General features: G+C 38.1%; 1 protein-coding gene across 4 annotated transcripts in view; it reads right to left on the reverse strand.

Moving 5' to 3' along the window:
• PTAR1 (protein prenyltransferase alpha subunit repeat containing 1) overlaps positions 1-16,350 on the reverse strand; it is a 99,512-nt gene that overhangs the window by 55,693 nt on the left and 27,469 nt on the right. Inside the window, exons 6-7 of one of the 4 annotated variants that reach the window (XM_042826776.1) lie at positions 15,805-16,121; positions 9,217-14,684 (exon numbers count right to left, since the gene is read on the reverse strand). The exons of 2 other annotated variants lie outside the window; for them this stretch is intronic. In XM_042826776.1, coding sequence (XP_042682710.1) covers positions 14,336-14,684; positions 15,805-16,121 — 666 coding nt within the window. In that variant the 3' untranslated portion in view covers positions 9,217-14,335. Of the gene's footprint in view, positions 1-9,216; positions 14,685-15,804; positions 16,144-16,350 lie in introns of those variants that run through there. One more of the 4 variants, XM_042826778.1, reaches the window with a different exon arrangement.

A 16,350-nucleotide genomic window follows, 5' to 3' on the forward strand; every position in this document is an offset into this window, starting at 1 on the left:
CAGGTTTAAGGAAATATAAACTATATAAACTTGTATTTCTGCTTCCCTAATGGGAACTTCTGACTAGACAAGGGATGGAGAAGTTGATGAGACTGAACACGTACAATTCCATGGGGCCTGGTGACATGCATCCCAGGGTTCTAAAGGAGTTGCCTGATGCAGTTGCCAACTCACCTTCATGTTTGAAAAGTCATGGATGTAAGGTGAGGTCTCCTTTGACTGGAAAAAGGGAAACATCACTCCCGTTCTTGGTAAGGAGAAAGGAAGACCAGGGGAACTACAGGCCAGTGACCCTCACATTAGTGCCTGAGAAATTATGGAACATATCCTTTCAGAAGAGATGTTAAGGTACATGAGGGACAGGTGGGTGATCTGAGACAGCCAGCATGGCTTCACCAAGGGCAGACCATACCTCAGCAATCTGGTGGTGGCCTTCTATTGATGGAGTGATGGTATTAGTAGACAAAGAAACAGCAACTGATGCCATCTACCTAGGATTTGACATGGCTCCACATCACATAATTATCTCTAAACTGGAGAGATACAGATTTGAAGGATGAAATATTTGGTGGATAAAGAATTTGTTCAGTAGTCACAAACGGATTTGTGGTCAATGACTCGATGTCCAGGTGGAATATGGTGATGAGAGGTGTCTCCTAGAGGTCCATCTTGGGACCAAAGTTCTTCAGCATCTTTATCAATGACATAGTGGGATTGAGTGTGCCTTCAGCAAGTTTGCTGATGACTCTAAGGTGAGCAGTGCAATTGATACAATAGAAGGAGGCCCAGGGTAACCTAATGAGATTCAAGAAGGCCAAGTGCAAGGTGCTGCACCTGAGCCAAAGCAATCTCAGAGATGTATGGATTGGATTAAGAACTTCTTGAGAGAAGGCCTGCAGAGAAAGACTTAGGGATCCTGGCTGGACATGTGCCAGAAATGTGTACTTGCAGCTCAGGAGGTCAACAACATCCTGGGCTGCATCAAGAAAGGGGTGGCCAGTAGAGCGAAAGAAGTGATTGTCCCTCACTGCTCTGCCCTTGTAAGGCCCCATCTGGAGTACGGCATCCAGGTCTGGGGCCCCCAGCACAAGGAAGATGTGGAGCTGATGAAACAAGTCCAGAGAAGGGCCGTGAAGATGTTTGGAAGGCTGGAGAACCTCTCCTCTGAAGAAAACATCGAGGGAGCTGGGCTTGTCCAGACTGGAGAAGGCTTTGGGTAGATCTCACTGTGACATTTTACAATTTAAAGAGAGCTTATAAATAAGATGGTGACAGGCTTTTTACAAGGGCAGACAGTGACACAACAAAGAAGAATGGTTTTAAACTGAAAGAATGGAGATTTAGATTGGATATTTACTTGAGGGTGGTGAGGCACTGGCACAGACTGCTGAGAGAAATTGTGGATTTCCCATTCCTAAAGATGTTCCAGGCTGGACAGAGCACTGTGTCCAAGTGGAGTGCAGTGATGAGTGGTGTCCCAGTAGTGGGATCCCCAGTCTTGTGGTAATCCTGTCCATGGTAGTGGAATTGAAATTGGATCACCTTTAAGGTCCTTCCCGACCCAAGTCATTCTACAATTTTGTGATGCACAGCTTCCTTTCTCTCTCCTTTATGACCTGCCAACAACAGGTCATTCTTTTTCAGCACTGAGCTGACAGTCTCCTCACATGCTGGTAAAGTTACAGTGATTAGAATTGTCACTAGGTCTAGCAAGGAACTGATGTTTCCTTCATTTAGTTGTTCCTAAAAATGTCTCACTGTAGAGACAGCTTTGACATGCAGGGTGAAATTAGCATTTTAACTGTGTATCTCCTTTATCTCCTTTATCTCCTTTTTTTTTTTTTTTTTTTTTTTTTTTTTAATGAAAGAAGCATCTTATTGAATAATATTCTCTTTATTTCTCTTTAAAGAAAAAAAAAAAACCAGTTACATAAGATTTGGGCTATTATAACTGAAGACCAACTGCTGACTGAAAAAACCCAGTCCATTAAGACAGAAAGGGTATTAAATTATTTATATTTCGTAATTTTCAGTTTCTGACCTCTTAACACCCACTGTCTTCACTGATTTATCAATTAGAGCAGTAGTTACAGTATCTGTTTAAGATGGTACAATCATGGAGCAGCTGGAAGCATTTTTGATTTTGGCATTTATTCGAATGAAGCACTGCTAGACTGCCAGGACTGTAAAAGCCAAGCAATCTTTTCATGGATTTTCAAAGCATTTACGTTTCTACTCAAACTGAAAATCTTGCAGAGTATGAAGAATAAAGCCGATCTAGGATGCAATAAACTGCACCACAGCAAGATTTTAATCTTCCTTGAAAACATACAAACTTGTTTGTCCAAGGACTAATAAAAAGAGAGAACTTCTGCTCTTTTAAGGATATCTGGTCAAGTATCTTTTTGAAACAAAAGGGGATAAATAAACAGGGAACCAATAACTAAAAAGGTAGAGAAGAAATAGAGAGAAAAAGTGAAGAAGAAAAAAGGGAAAAAGAATCATAGAATGGTTTGGCTTGGAAGGGACCTTTAAGATCACTTAGTTCTAAACCCCCTGCTATAGGAAGGGACACCTCCCACTAGATCAGGTTGTTCAAAGCCCCATCCAGCCTGGCCTTGAATGCTTCCAGGAAGGGAGCACCCACAACCTTTCTGGGCAACCTGCTCCAGGATCTCACCACTCTCACAGTAAACAATTTTTTCTAGTATCTAGTCCGAATCTACCCTCTTTCAGGCCCCCTTTAAGTACTGGAAGGTCACTATGAGGTCCTCCCAGAGCCTTCTGTTCTCCAGGCTGAAGAGCCCCAGTTCTCTGTCCTCAAAGGGGAGGTGCTCCATCCCTCTATCGTGTCCCCTCTCTGGACCTGCTCCAACAGCTCCATGTCCTTCTTGTGTTGAGGACCCCGGAGCTGGACACAATACTCCAGGAGGGGTCTCATGAGAGCAGAGCAGATGGACAGAATTACCTCCGTCATCCTGCTGGTGAGGCTTCTTTTGATGCAACCCAGGATACAATTGGCCTTGTGGGCTTGCAAGCACACACTGCTTGATCATGCTGAGTCTTTTGTAGTTCAGCACTTCCAAATCCTTCTCCTCAGGGCTGCTTCAAAGCCATTCTCTACCCAACCTGTATCTGCGCTTGGGATTGCCCCAACCAAGGTGCAGGACCTTGCACTTGGCCTTGTTGAATTTTACGAGGGGTCTACCTCTCAATCCTCTCCAGATCCCAATGTATGGCATCCCTTCCCTTTAGTGTACCAGCTGCACAGCTCAGCTTGGAGTCATCTTCAAACTTGCTGAGTGTGCACTCAGTCCCACTGTCCATGTTGCCTACAGAGATGTTAAATAGCACTGGTCCCAGCAGTGATCCTCATTCCTCTCAATGATGAGAGGAACGCCACTCATCACTGGTCTTCACTTGGACACTGAGCTGTTGACTGCAGCTCTCTGAGAACAGCCATCTAGTCAATTCTATATCCAGCAAATAGTTTGTCTATCTAACCTATGTTTATCCTGTTTATTGATTAGTATTGTTATAACTCCACAGCATTCTGGTTATCATAATACATTTTAATAGCATGAATCTCAGTTATTTTGTTAACAGCCTGGAATGGAAATTCTTTATAGAATTATTAACTGCCCCGAAACACAAGGAGTAGAAATAAATCTACTGCAGTGTTAAATGAAGTCTGTTAAGTATATTTTAACATGGAAGTCAGTTTTGATATTAAGAAAAATTTTTGATAAATGAAAGTTCAAAACTAAACATAAATGCCAAAGATCACAACTGTGGATCTAAAAACTCGCCATGCTTTAATGCATATATATTTAAAATACTTTGAAATTCTACAAAACTAATCAGTATACCTCACATAACTTTTCATCAAGTTCAGATTAGTTATCATCTGAGCACTCATCATATAGATGGATATCAGAAAAGACTTCTTCTCTAAAAGAATGGTGAGGCATTTGGCACAGGCTGCCCAAGGAGGTCATGGAGTCACTATCCCTGGAGGTGTTCAAGAGATGTGGATTTGTGTTACTAAGAAACACAGTAGACATGACTGGGATGGTCTGACTTTTCAGTGCGCCTAGGGTACATTAAGCAAGGACCTGTCCTTGGCCTCACAGAAAACACGTGAAATAGTTAATTAAAAAACTACTTATTAAAACAAAAAATGAGGGCAACAAAAGCATAAAACTGGTGGGGCATCTGACCTTGCCTTTGTGCAACTAATGCATCGATCTAGTTTGACGGAAGTGGCTGCAATTCTTAGCAAGTTCTTAAAGTGCACATCAGAGATTTTTCATCTTATTTTATTCCTCCTGTGCTTCATCCTTGAAAACAGTTGTTCACAAATGTACGTACTGCCAAAAAGCAACGACAAGAATAAGGTGTGATTGTGAAGCAAAGGATAATTTTCTCTACTAAGATACAGCTTTCAGAAGTCTGGTAGACATGATCAGATTTTTCCTTGAGTTGAATATCTGATTGCAACTCTATACATTCCATTTGAAGATTTGCAGACTATTTATTTATGTCAAGTGAAAACGGAGTTGCAGATACACCAAAAAAAGATATCTGCAGAAGTCTTGAAACCTATTCTAAAATTCTTTTATTACAACAGAAAGCAACACTGCATATTTTTCACTGTTCACTGGACTGTGCTTAGCCAATTTATCACAATGCCTACAGTTATTTGCCATCATTTGAGCTTGCTGTAATTTAGGTTTCATTTTAAATGCTGTAATGTTTTCAAACATAGCAATGATCTGTTGATTTACACCTTGAAGACACACATTTTACTCATTTAAATGAGCAGTCAAATCCACCACAAACTGTATCACAAGTTACTTAAACTTTTTGTGAGCTTTTTGAGATGCCGAAAATGGAAATTTGTCAGAACCACACAAGAATTTTGTATATTTCTTCTGCAGTGAGCGTTTTAACTCATTATTTTACCAAATAACAAGACCAAATCTTACATGTCTGTTTAATACGAAAAAATGTGTGTCATCACAGGCACACATGTAAGTTGAAGGTAAGCTGAAATACTGCTATTGGTAATCACTGCCTTTTCCTTGCCAAGTAGTAGCACAAGCACATGTAATACATGTAGATATCAATTCAACGTTGCATGTGGTGGGCATGAGAGGCACTGCACTGTGCTGCCCTCCCTTCCACAGCGTTGTCACCTATGCAATCTGCACTCAAACTATGTGCAATCGACTCATGAACAATATTGCTTTTAAAAAAAATAATAAAAAAAAGCTTGATAATTTTACATGCCTACAATCTTTTGGGGGCACACTATTAGCTGTTCAGGGCTGCATGTGGCCTATGGGCCATAGGTTGGACACACCCAGCCACCAATAAAAGTATTAGAGAATATTGTACCAAGATGGACCTCTGAGGGATATCATTCATCACTGACCTCCATCAGGACACAGAGCCGTTGAACACAACCCTCCAGCCATGACTATCCAACCAATTTCTTATCCACTCAATAGCCTACTGTTCAAATCCACATCTCTCCCCCTTCAGAGATAAGGATGCGGTGCAGGACCATGTCAAAGGCCTTTGAGAAGGCCAGATTGATTACATCAGCACTGTTCCTTTGCCCACTGATGTTGTCACTTCTTCACAGAAGGCCATATCAGATTGTTCAGGCACAATCTGCTCTCGCTGAAGCCATGCTGGCTATCTTGGATCACCTCCTCATCTTGCAAGTGCCTTAACATATCCACTGATATCTAAATTCGTGTAAGATGGCACAGTTCTTGTTAAAATAAGCTTATCAGCAAAAAGAGATCAGGAACAATACGGAAGGATATCTGTTAACAATGAAATTCTACTCCAGAGTAAATACACTGCCACAGAAAACAGTTTTTAGGAGACGAAAAATTTATTTAAAAACTGCCAACATTTAACAAAAACAATTTTACACTATTTTCCATTTTCTACAGAAATACAATAACTTACAGCTGTGCTTAGTATACTTATTACTAATACATATAAAAACAAGTCTGCTGATAAATAAGTGAGAAAAAAAATTACCAACCACCACCACTAAAATTGTACCTGTAAATTCTGGAAGACATCTGCATAGGATGGTTAGGATCCTAGGGATATTCTTTTTTTTTAATATATTTTGTACTACTAGAATATGTAAAAATATAATCAACATGCAATACAAAATATTTGAGATAAACAAGGTAAAACTCAGTGTGTACAAACGGAAAGCACTATTAGGATGCCCTCCTATGTTTTTCAGAGAACTGAACATTTTATATAGCAAATTTTGATCTTCCCTTTACAGCCAAGCTAAGTTTACAACGTAGAAATCACCATCTGGCTAGATTCCACTACAGAAGGATTAAAGAGTGGAGGAAACAGTAACAACAAATAATTCTAGAACATCTCAAATCAACATTAAGTAGATGCATTTTAAAAAGTAAATTAGGTGTTAATGTTACCTAGTTATAAACATTTGTGAGATGACAGAGTGACAAAAGTGCAGTTTATTGTTGCACCATGAATGTATACAGCATACTCTGAGAACAGTAGAACTTAAGCCATTCAATATTTATTAAGACTTTCCTCCTTCAATGTTGCATCAGTTAACACGGCACCTTAAAGCCTACGATTCCTCCCCAAGTATCTTGCATGAAACTCAGCCACTGACCTACACACAAGTCTTCATATGTAACACCTCCCAAACTCTTTGTTTTTCCAAACAAAACAAAAACAAAAAGCTTTCTTAGGTCTTGATACCTGCATAGTACCCACCATGTTTGTCTCCAGCTGCTTATTTAAACCTGTAATACTTCAGAACCTTAACAGCTTCTCTCCAATTATAATGCTAATGAATATACATTACTCTATCAGCTTTTTTGGTCAAGAAGTTGTAAATATGACCATGCCTGAAACACAGAAGTCACTTACAATCCATCACAGTAAATACTTCAGAGCTACCATATGGTTACTGATATCCTTCCTTCAGCAAGGTCTGATCCTTTGTCAGAAAAGCCAGTAGGAATTTTATCCCTCATTTCAACAGAACTTAAATCAATCACTCCTCTCTGTTAACTGGTGACAAGATGCATGGGAACAGCACAAGGCTTTGCCACAGGAGGTTCAAACTGGACATCAGGAAATATTTCTTTACCGTGAGCACGGTGGAATGCTGGAACAGGCTTCCTAGCATTCAAGAGGCATTTGGACCGCGCTCTCAACACATTCTAACTTCTGGTTACTCCTAACATGGTCAGGCAGTTGGACTACATGGTCTCTGAAGATCCTTTGAACTACTTTAATTTGTTTTAAAATCAAGCACTCAAACCAGTAACAAACCAAAATCCAAATCCTACAAACTGCTTCTGTGAAAGGAGTCCAAAATTTATTACTTGCTCATACTACGCCTATCTAATTAACTCCCAAAGTTACGTAAATTAAAACCTAAAAGCATTCAAAATGATGAATATCTTCAACCACAACAACAAAAAAGTAATTTATTTTAATGAAAAGAATAACAAGAAAATACTAAAAATAGCATACCAAAGTAATGTGATGTTTAGATTCAAATATTGATTGCTGGCCTGTGTCCTACAGGTCTTCCTAGTCTTCTCTGAGGCTGAAGTACTTCATCAAAACGGAGCCCATCTCTACTCCTTTCTGGAAGACTCATGAAAGTTATCTGGCAAGTAGGACACCAACTGAACACTACTCAGTCCTCCCAACTTGCAGGACACGACCAGCTCTTTCACTGACTCAAAAATTACCTACAAGCAGTTGGAAGAAACACCACCACAAATCATTTGGTCCATATGTGCACATATTTGCCCAGCAATTGTGGAAGGAAGGCAAAGTGCCACAGAAGGGAAGCTCCTTTCAGTAAATTCAGACATTGGCTGTCACCTTTCTAGATTCAGAGATTTAAGAGAGGTACTCCACAGAAGAGATATGTTCACAGATCATGAGTGTGACATAAAAACAGCTGTATGTGGAACACTGTTCATTCCCGCCCAGACATAACATGAACACAGTTCCTCCACTTACCCACCTGTACATATACATGTTCACCATGGGAAAATAAATATAGATAATTAATCTTTACCAATGACAAAAAAAAAAAAAAAAAGACCTATCACAAAATAGGACCAGTGAAAAATGAACTTAATGCTTTAAAGTCACTCTCCTGTAGAACACTGGTCATTTATCACATTATTTTCCAGTGTTTTACTTTCTGCTACAAAACTTCGTATTTATCTAACTTACCAACATTGGAGAGCTCCATAAATTTTACAGTGGTCACAACTGTGTATCTGAGAATATTTCATAGAAAAAAATTTTGCAAAATATTGTTTAAAAACTGTTTTTTTCCTAATATGAAAGCCATGAGAATTAAATATTTTTTCACATATCTTCATAAAATAAACATTTTTGCCCTATATAGAATAGTATTTGATGTATATAAGAGTGCTACAAAATTAGTGTTTAATAGCATACTTAAATACTATAGTGCTATTACTATCATTAATCTTAATGCTACTTAAAACTATTTAAGACATCCATTATTTTTTGTTACATGAAGTTAAGAAGACATTTCCGATCACATTTTACAAGATGACTACCCAGTTTTAAACACAGACATTTCAAAAAAGAGAAACTAGAACAAGAGGAAATGAACACGTTAGATATAAACATATTTTGTCTCATAAAACCGAATTTTGGTACCTTGTTTAATTTATGTGACTCTTCTATATGTAATAGCATAATCAATACCTTGTTGTTCTTTGTTTTAAATTAAAAAATACATTAATTCTTCACAGCCATTCAGGGTATCTTACTGAATTACTGATGTACCAATTTCAAAAGCAACACATATGGATACCTTATCCAAGAAAATCTCTTTAAGAGTTTTACCATCTGTGTGTTCTAATGAGAAAATGTGCTGTGAATATAGGCACCCTCTTGTTTGTTGTGGGCTCATCCTTACCTCCACCTACAGTAGGATTAGCAGCAGGTTTGAGATGGTGCAGATAAAGATGCTTATTAAACTTCAGGTAGGAGTTACACTTTTCAGAACAGTTACATCATGCAAAAGCATATGCTGTCAGTAACTAACAGCTTTGTTAATTCTAGTATGGACTCCTAAGAAAAGTTAATAAATAAATAAATAAAGATCAGAGCCACACATCGTGTGCCAGCACAGACAGGAGTAAAAAGCATCCCCGTTATTTCAACTATGCTCTTGTGAGATACTGAGTAGCTTACTGAATCGTACTAGGAAGCATAGAGAAACCCAGCAACTGCCTGCAAGACTGCAACAGTAATTTAAGATACAGAATAAAAAATAATGCAGATGAGATGCTAAGGTACAGTATTAGCGTGTGGTAGACATAAAACACTATGCTAGACAAAAAATGTTAAGTCAGTTATTACATGTTTAGCAATTATGTTTTCTTTTTAAATCAATAATTATAAACTCTAAAATTGTACCCTAATTCACTATGATTGACTATGCCCTGAGAAGGAACGTTACGCACTAAATAAACGCCACTAAAAGGGTTAGGTTTATACTTCAGAAACATCAATTGTCTACAGGGAATTTCTTGGAAGCACACATTTCCCCCATTTTGTAGTAACACACTGCTTTTTCAGAGGAAAAGATCAACAAAAGTTTATGGCAGTTTTCCCAACAACAACAGCTTGAAGCTTTTTTTTTTTTTAAACTTTTTTTTTTTTTTTTTCCTTGTCTTCTGTCCTGCTTTAAACTCTTCCAGGAAACTAGATGGCTCTGTAGGTAAAGCTCTTGCTTTCCACCACTGAAAGATCTAGGCCCAGCATGAGGCTTCAAAAAAAGCTGAGCATGACAAACTCCCCATACGGGCAATAACAGGAAGAACCTTTCGGGAGGTAGGAGTTATCTAAACATGAAATGAGGCCACCTCACTACTCCTTTGCTACATTCTTCTTTTGCTGGTTGGAAGAACAGACAAAAAGTTTGGGAGGAAGCACACTCTGAACACATGGGAAAAACGAAGAAAAATCATCATAGCCAGGGACACTGACTTTCCTGTGAAGCTAACTTGACCATTAAGTGCATTTAAGAACAGGTGATTTATCTTCTTTCCTTGATACAACATTAAAAAAAAAAGTTCTAACAGTGAAGAACTTTTATCCCCAGAACAAGACAAACATATAAAAAAAATCACATCTACATTCCACTTCACTGCTTGTTTTCCAAAACTGCCCAACAATTGTTTTTTTTTTTTAAATCCCCACACTACAGTGCAAAGACTTGCTTCCCATTGGATACAAACCCCCAACCCCAAAGAACATTATTCCCTCACAGAAGGCAAGACAGCAAAAAAACCCTCAGAATCTTGTACAAAAATTCAATCATCATGTCTCTGAAGACTCACTGCTTACATTATTCTGTAGTAGTCACATTTTATGCATTGTAGTATTTGCCATTCTGAAGAATGCTTGCGGAGTCTGCCTAGGCAGACAAGCTCTCTAATACCCTTCATTTCTGCTCATCAACAGTACTACACAGTACTGTTTAGAAATTATATGCTTAGTAAAAAATTCACTCCTGCCCACAGATTCTAGCTACATATTCTAATAAAGTAGGACTAGCACAAACTGGAAGTGCTGAAATTCTGATCGTAAAACAGATTCTAAGCTTCCTTACTATGTTACTTTGCTTATTTATCTTAAAACAAGCTAATTAAATAGCATAAATTAGCAATTTACTTTTCTCCATATTTAAATGTCACAAGAATTTGACTGTATAAAGAATGTGTAATAAGTCAACAAAACACTAATAATCAGGTAGGAGGAGATTAACAAATACTAATCTGAGCAGCTATAGTGATGTGTTCTAACATTAACTTCATATAGCTTTACTGAAGTTATGTCTAATGCTGCATGTGTTGTTCCAGTGATTGCAGTGCACAAGATAATAAAAGCCAGTAAAATAATAGCTAATGTAGTAGCAGCAGAGAATTCAACCCATTATTACATCCATTCTAATTTCCGTAGTTTCAAATTACATTTGTTCCTCAAAACCTTTTCTTCTAGCAGAAAAAAATTTCTACAAGAGTTAATCCAGTGAGCAAAAAGAATTTGCATCAATGTAAAGCACATATTACAGTGGGAAAAAAAAATGAGTAAAGATGCTGAACTTTGTAAGAAGATGCTTAAAGACTGTACACAATTGATTTTCTAACTGAAGGAACTTACAGAGAATCAACACTTTATATTCTGCAGCTTCTGTTGGACATTTTCTCCATGAGAATGTTTGCTGACTACATGAAAATATCCTAACCTCTGAAACAGAAAGTGCATTAAACACTTTACATAATCTGTACTCAGCAACATCTATATATGTTAACTACCAATGTCCTGAACCACACTTCTTTCTTTTAAGTCGTGTCCAAGACAGACTCTGAACTAATACTGAATCAGTATGTTCCAAAGATCACAGTTTTAGAACATCCTACAATTCTGAGTTTAATACAATCTGCTGGAAGTATCTTTTCAGTCACCTCACGTAAGAGATTTCAGGACACTGTCAGCCTGAAATAATTTAGTTACCTGTTTTCTTCTTCAATATAACTCAAAATAAAAATGAAATATCAGATTACAGTTTGCATGTCTTTCAAAATGGAAAATATGACTTGTTTCAATTAAAATCATTTTTATTGTTTAATTCTTTGTGCGGGAAAGTCTGGTCTGAAAACACCTCTAAAAGCAGCAATTCATTCAATTAAAAAATTTGGGAGCATTTCCATCAGGTATAGGTTTTCTAACTCTGGCCTCATACTACAGCCACTGATGTTTTTTATGCAAGTAATGAAAATACCGGCAACATCTATGATCACCATTCTCAGAACATTTTCCAAGTAGGGATGCGCAATGCAACTACTGCAAACATTCAAACCTTGCTGCTGCTGACAAAAACTGGAACTGAACACATGCATTTGAGGGCACCTGTTTGATACTAAGTTTGATCTAAGTTTATGTCACAAAGGTTGTCAAATTCAATAGCACAGTATCTCCATGACATAGCTCTAAGAAAGCATAAATCTTGCAAGTTCCTTTAAAAATATCAATTAGTCAAGAGCAAGAAGAAAGCATTTCTTCCACAGTTCAAGAAATATTTTGTATCCTGCTCCCACATCCCAGTCTTCTGCTGCTTGCTTTTATTATTCTTACCAAGACGTAATTTTTGCAAAGGTAAACAAAGAAAATACAATTAAGTTACTCGCTAACTTCTCAGTGACCATGAATATGGTCCTTAACAGACTGCCACCAGATGTCATGCTTTCCAAGCTCATACTAATCATTAATGGGGTGTCTGTAATCAAGCTGACTGAGGCTACTGCACATGCCTTAACATACCTTTAATGCACAAAACAGTGTCCTCTGGGATGGGTGTAAATTTTTGCTCCAGTTAAGTTCTTCAGTTCAGACTCCAGTTTGCACTTGAACCTACTCATTTTTCAGTGTTCACACAGAAAACACCTCGTGACATAATAATCCTCTTAAGCCATACCCACACCTGTTTCACACATCAGTTACGTTCTTCTGCAATCAAAACCAGCAACCGAGATGCAACCCAAGCAGCTAGATGATAAATACCTAGGTACAGGGGCAGGTGTAATTGCTCGTGGAGAACAAAGCTTTGCCAGGAAGATCCTTCAGCCTAAATCAGTCTTATCTAGGTATTATAAACACAAGAGCATATATTGAGAAACTTCTGTTTGCTACTCCACGGCTGAAATGAATTATGAACTTCTCTAAGACTAGAGATGATCAATTCTCATTTTGAAATGCAAGAGTAATCTTTATCCACCAAATTATTTAGCACTGTTGGAATTCCACATGTCTCAAGTGCTTTTCTTCTTTTCAAGTGATAATTTTTTGAGCAGGCTACGTGTCTTTTAATTCCACTTTCTTGTTCTTTCTCTCTGCCCAACAGAAACAGCAGCTTGAAACTCATTGTGGTGAGGAGGCACTTTGGGCAGGAGAAATAAATAGCAATTTTGGCAAAGACTCTAGCTTGAAAATTTCATCCCCTTGGTTAATATTCTCTGTTTGGAATAGGGGTAATGCTGCCAGTGTACAAACCTCTAAAGCTGTACAACACTTTCTCCCTTAGAAGTCCCTTATAAAGACAACTCCTAAGGAAATGACAAAAAAAAACCATTCACGTTTACTTTCACTGGAATAGAAATGTGTATTGAATCCCCTTAAAATTTATAGTTACATAAAGAGAGGTTGTATGGTTGGAGAAGTGCAGTGAAGAAAGAAGTCACAGAAGCCCTGCAGAGGAACAGAAGCAAAGAGATAGTCCCGTCCTGCTGTACTTTTTTGAACTGTATAGTCTCAATAACCAGGCAGCAGAATTTTTTCACTGACCATCTATAGGGCCTGTACCGTGTTGGTGAAGCGTATGTTATCAGTGTGTGACACAGCAGGCTGAGATTCTGTAGTGTACATAATACATTCAGAAAAGCATATCAAGTGTCATTAATTCTGAATTGTTGAGGTAAAATAAATAAATAAATACACATTTAGAAGTTAAAGAAGTCTGCTCTATGAAAAATATTTCCAAATATAGCTCTGACTGTGTTTGCATGTTTGTGACAGAAAATACTTCATTTTTCTTTTCAGAATTTCAGCTTCAGAGACTTTCTTATCAAACTCATTTAACAACTTATAAGGAAACAAAAACCTAGTCACAATAATGGAAGGCATGGCTCCAATGCTGTTACTTCTTTAAGGAAGACACTCTGCAGCCTGGCATTCTACCAAAGGTAGCTAGTACAAAAGTAATAGTAGTCACTGAATATAGTCTGAATCCTTTAAAGTATGAGAAAGATCTAGTACAGCAAAGAGAAACTACCTGGAACCAGGCTAAGCTGGCACTGACAGATCCTCTTATTCTTTTTCCAGACACTGTTTCAAAAGCAGACAACTTTTTTCTTTCCCCTTCTTTTCCTTAAAAGCCACACCATTCAGAGTCCATCTTAATGCAGAAATTAAAAATAAAGATAACAGCATGGTAGAAAGCTGACATAGATAGAAAACCAGTGACTTCTTAAAAAAAATGGAAGAACAACAAATGGCATTTGCTAACAAAAGATATGCCTGTTCTTTAATAAATAATGTGATAGACTTGTACTCTTTAAGTTTTAGGACTGACCAGTAAAAGAGTGAGAAACACACAGTTAGTGAACACTTGCAACCAAGACATGCAGCTGTATCTGAAAAAAAGAATATTGCACTAAAAGAACTCTCAGGGCTTTAAATTCTTCCTTCACTGACCTAAAAAAGTAACTAACCATTTCCTGTAAGCAGTAGCAAACCTGGCTTGGTCCACGTCTCTACAAGTTGATAAAACTTTATCTATAAACCTGTATTCCATTTCTGGGCCAAAAGAGTCTTGCATAGGAGCACGCTTTAGGCGTTTTGTTTCTTGGGTATAACCTTGTTTGCTGCTGGATTCACTCAAACCATCAACATCCATAGCTTGTGCCATGTGGCTTGTCGTGGGATTGGGGTGTGAATTATGCAAAGTTTCATCACTGCTGTCCACAGATGAGGCCACCACACTCAGAAGAGGAAGTTTGTTGATAAAGTGGTGCTGAAGGTAGAACACACGCCTCCTTCAGAGGAAAGGGAAGAAAAAAAACAACGAAACACATGCTGATAATAATCTGGAGTTGCTGCTGAAGAGCAGAATTTGCCATCACTCCGTATTACTCAATACACAGCCAAATAGTTTACTGAATGCAGATAGAGCAAATGTGATAACCTTGTGTAGGACTGGAAATTAACCATTATATTGATTATACCAATGTGTTAATCTCAGTAATAAAATTTGCATTACCATCCAGCAAATTATTCCTTATACACTGTTAAATAAAATGTAAACTTCACCTCTTTCACTCGCTAACAAGTATCAATGCACAAAATCTGCTGTCACAGTTCCCACACTACAAAACAAGCTTCTCTGCTCAGCCTAGACAAAACTTTTTGAAGAAGCCAGCAGGAATTTAATTACAGAAAGCAACTTTTGCATGTATATGCTTGCAGGCTTATAAAATCTGCACCCCCGCAATCCCCACAAAAAACTTCTGCAATTACAAAATTAGGTAGGAATACAATCCTAAAACCAACTGGCCTTGGATTTTAAGGAAAAGGAGAGATTTAGCTATTGGAAAAGGTGCTGCATCTTATGCAGCACATATTTCTTTGGTTCTGACTTCTGTAACAGCACATATCCACCATGTTCAACTTTGCCACTGTGCTTTCTAAGTGAGCCAAGCCTGCTAACCAACAGAGTGGATCACAGCCAAAATCATATGTCTATCTATATTCATATGTTTTGGTAGCAAAAGAAAAAACAAGTCTGTGTCACTTTGGCAAGCTTGCTGTTACCTCATCAGGTATATATACACAGCTGGCAAAGCAGAAGTTTTCTACAGCTGATTCTTCTTCATGTTTCTTGCTACATCTTTTAAACATCTTAAGTGTGAGGAGGCACTTGCACAGACTATAGGAACAAATGGAGCTGATGCTGACAAGATACTTAACCAAATTAAATTTTCCATTCAAAAGCTCTGATTATTCTCTTGAATGTTTTTCAAAGGCTTAAAACATAGTAGCTTAGAAATTGTTAACTGAGTGGTACCTTTTTAAATCGGAAAAATAACTAATTTGGAAATTCCAGGCAAAGAATAATCCAATAACCAGAAGGATGCTCTTTTGCCAAACTCCTCTTACCTATGACACCACAAGGTTTCATGCCCCGGATAAGTGTCAATCAGATCAGTGCAGAAATCCAACTCCTCCTCTAAGTAGTGGGAGATATCCACACTCTGTTCCTCCACACAAACAGCTTCTGCTCCTTCATATTTCTCCTCCGTTTGAAGACTAGAATTTTGCTCGTTTCCCATTTGATTTTGTACCAGTGTATTATCATCGTTCACAGTTCTGCCTATCAAGGACTTGAGTAAGAACTGGCGATAATGAAATCCACTGTGGTCTGAGACGTGCATAGAAACCCAGTATTTAGTGGAAGAAAGTTCATCAAGAAGAACCTGAAACAAAAAGCAGCAACAGCTATCAACCAGAGTAAAGAAGAAATCTATCACCACTGTTTTTTTTCTTGAGGTCACCTCTCTTCTAGGGTTCTCAGTGAAACAGGCTGCCCAAGAGGGTTGTGGATGCCCCATCCCTGGGAGGCATTCAAGGCCAGGCTGGATGTGGCTCTGGGCAGCCTGGTCTAGTGATTGGTGATCTTGCACATAGCAGGGGGGTTGAAACTAG

This window comes from Centrocercus urophasianus, unplaced genomic scaffold (assembly GCF_019232065.1).
Source record: "Centrocercus urophasianus isolate 14NV4802_14NV808 unplaced genomic scaffold, USGS_Curo_1.0 seq_27, whole genome shotgun sequence".
Taxonomy (NCBI): domain Eukaryota; kingdom Metazoa; phylum Chordata; class Aves; order Galliformes; family Phasianidae; genus Centrocercus; species Centrocercus urophasianus.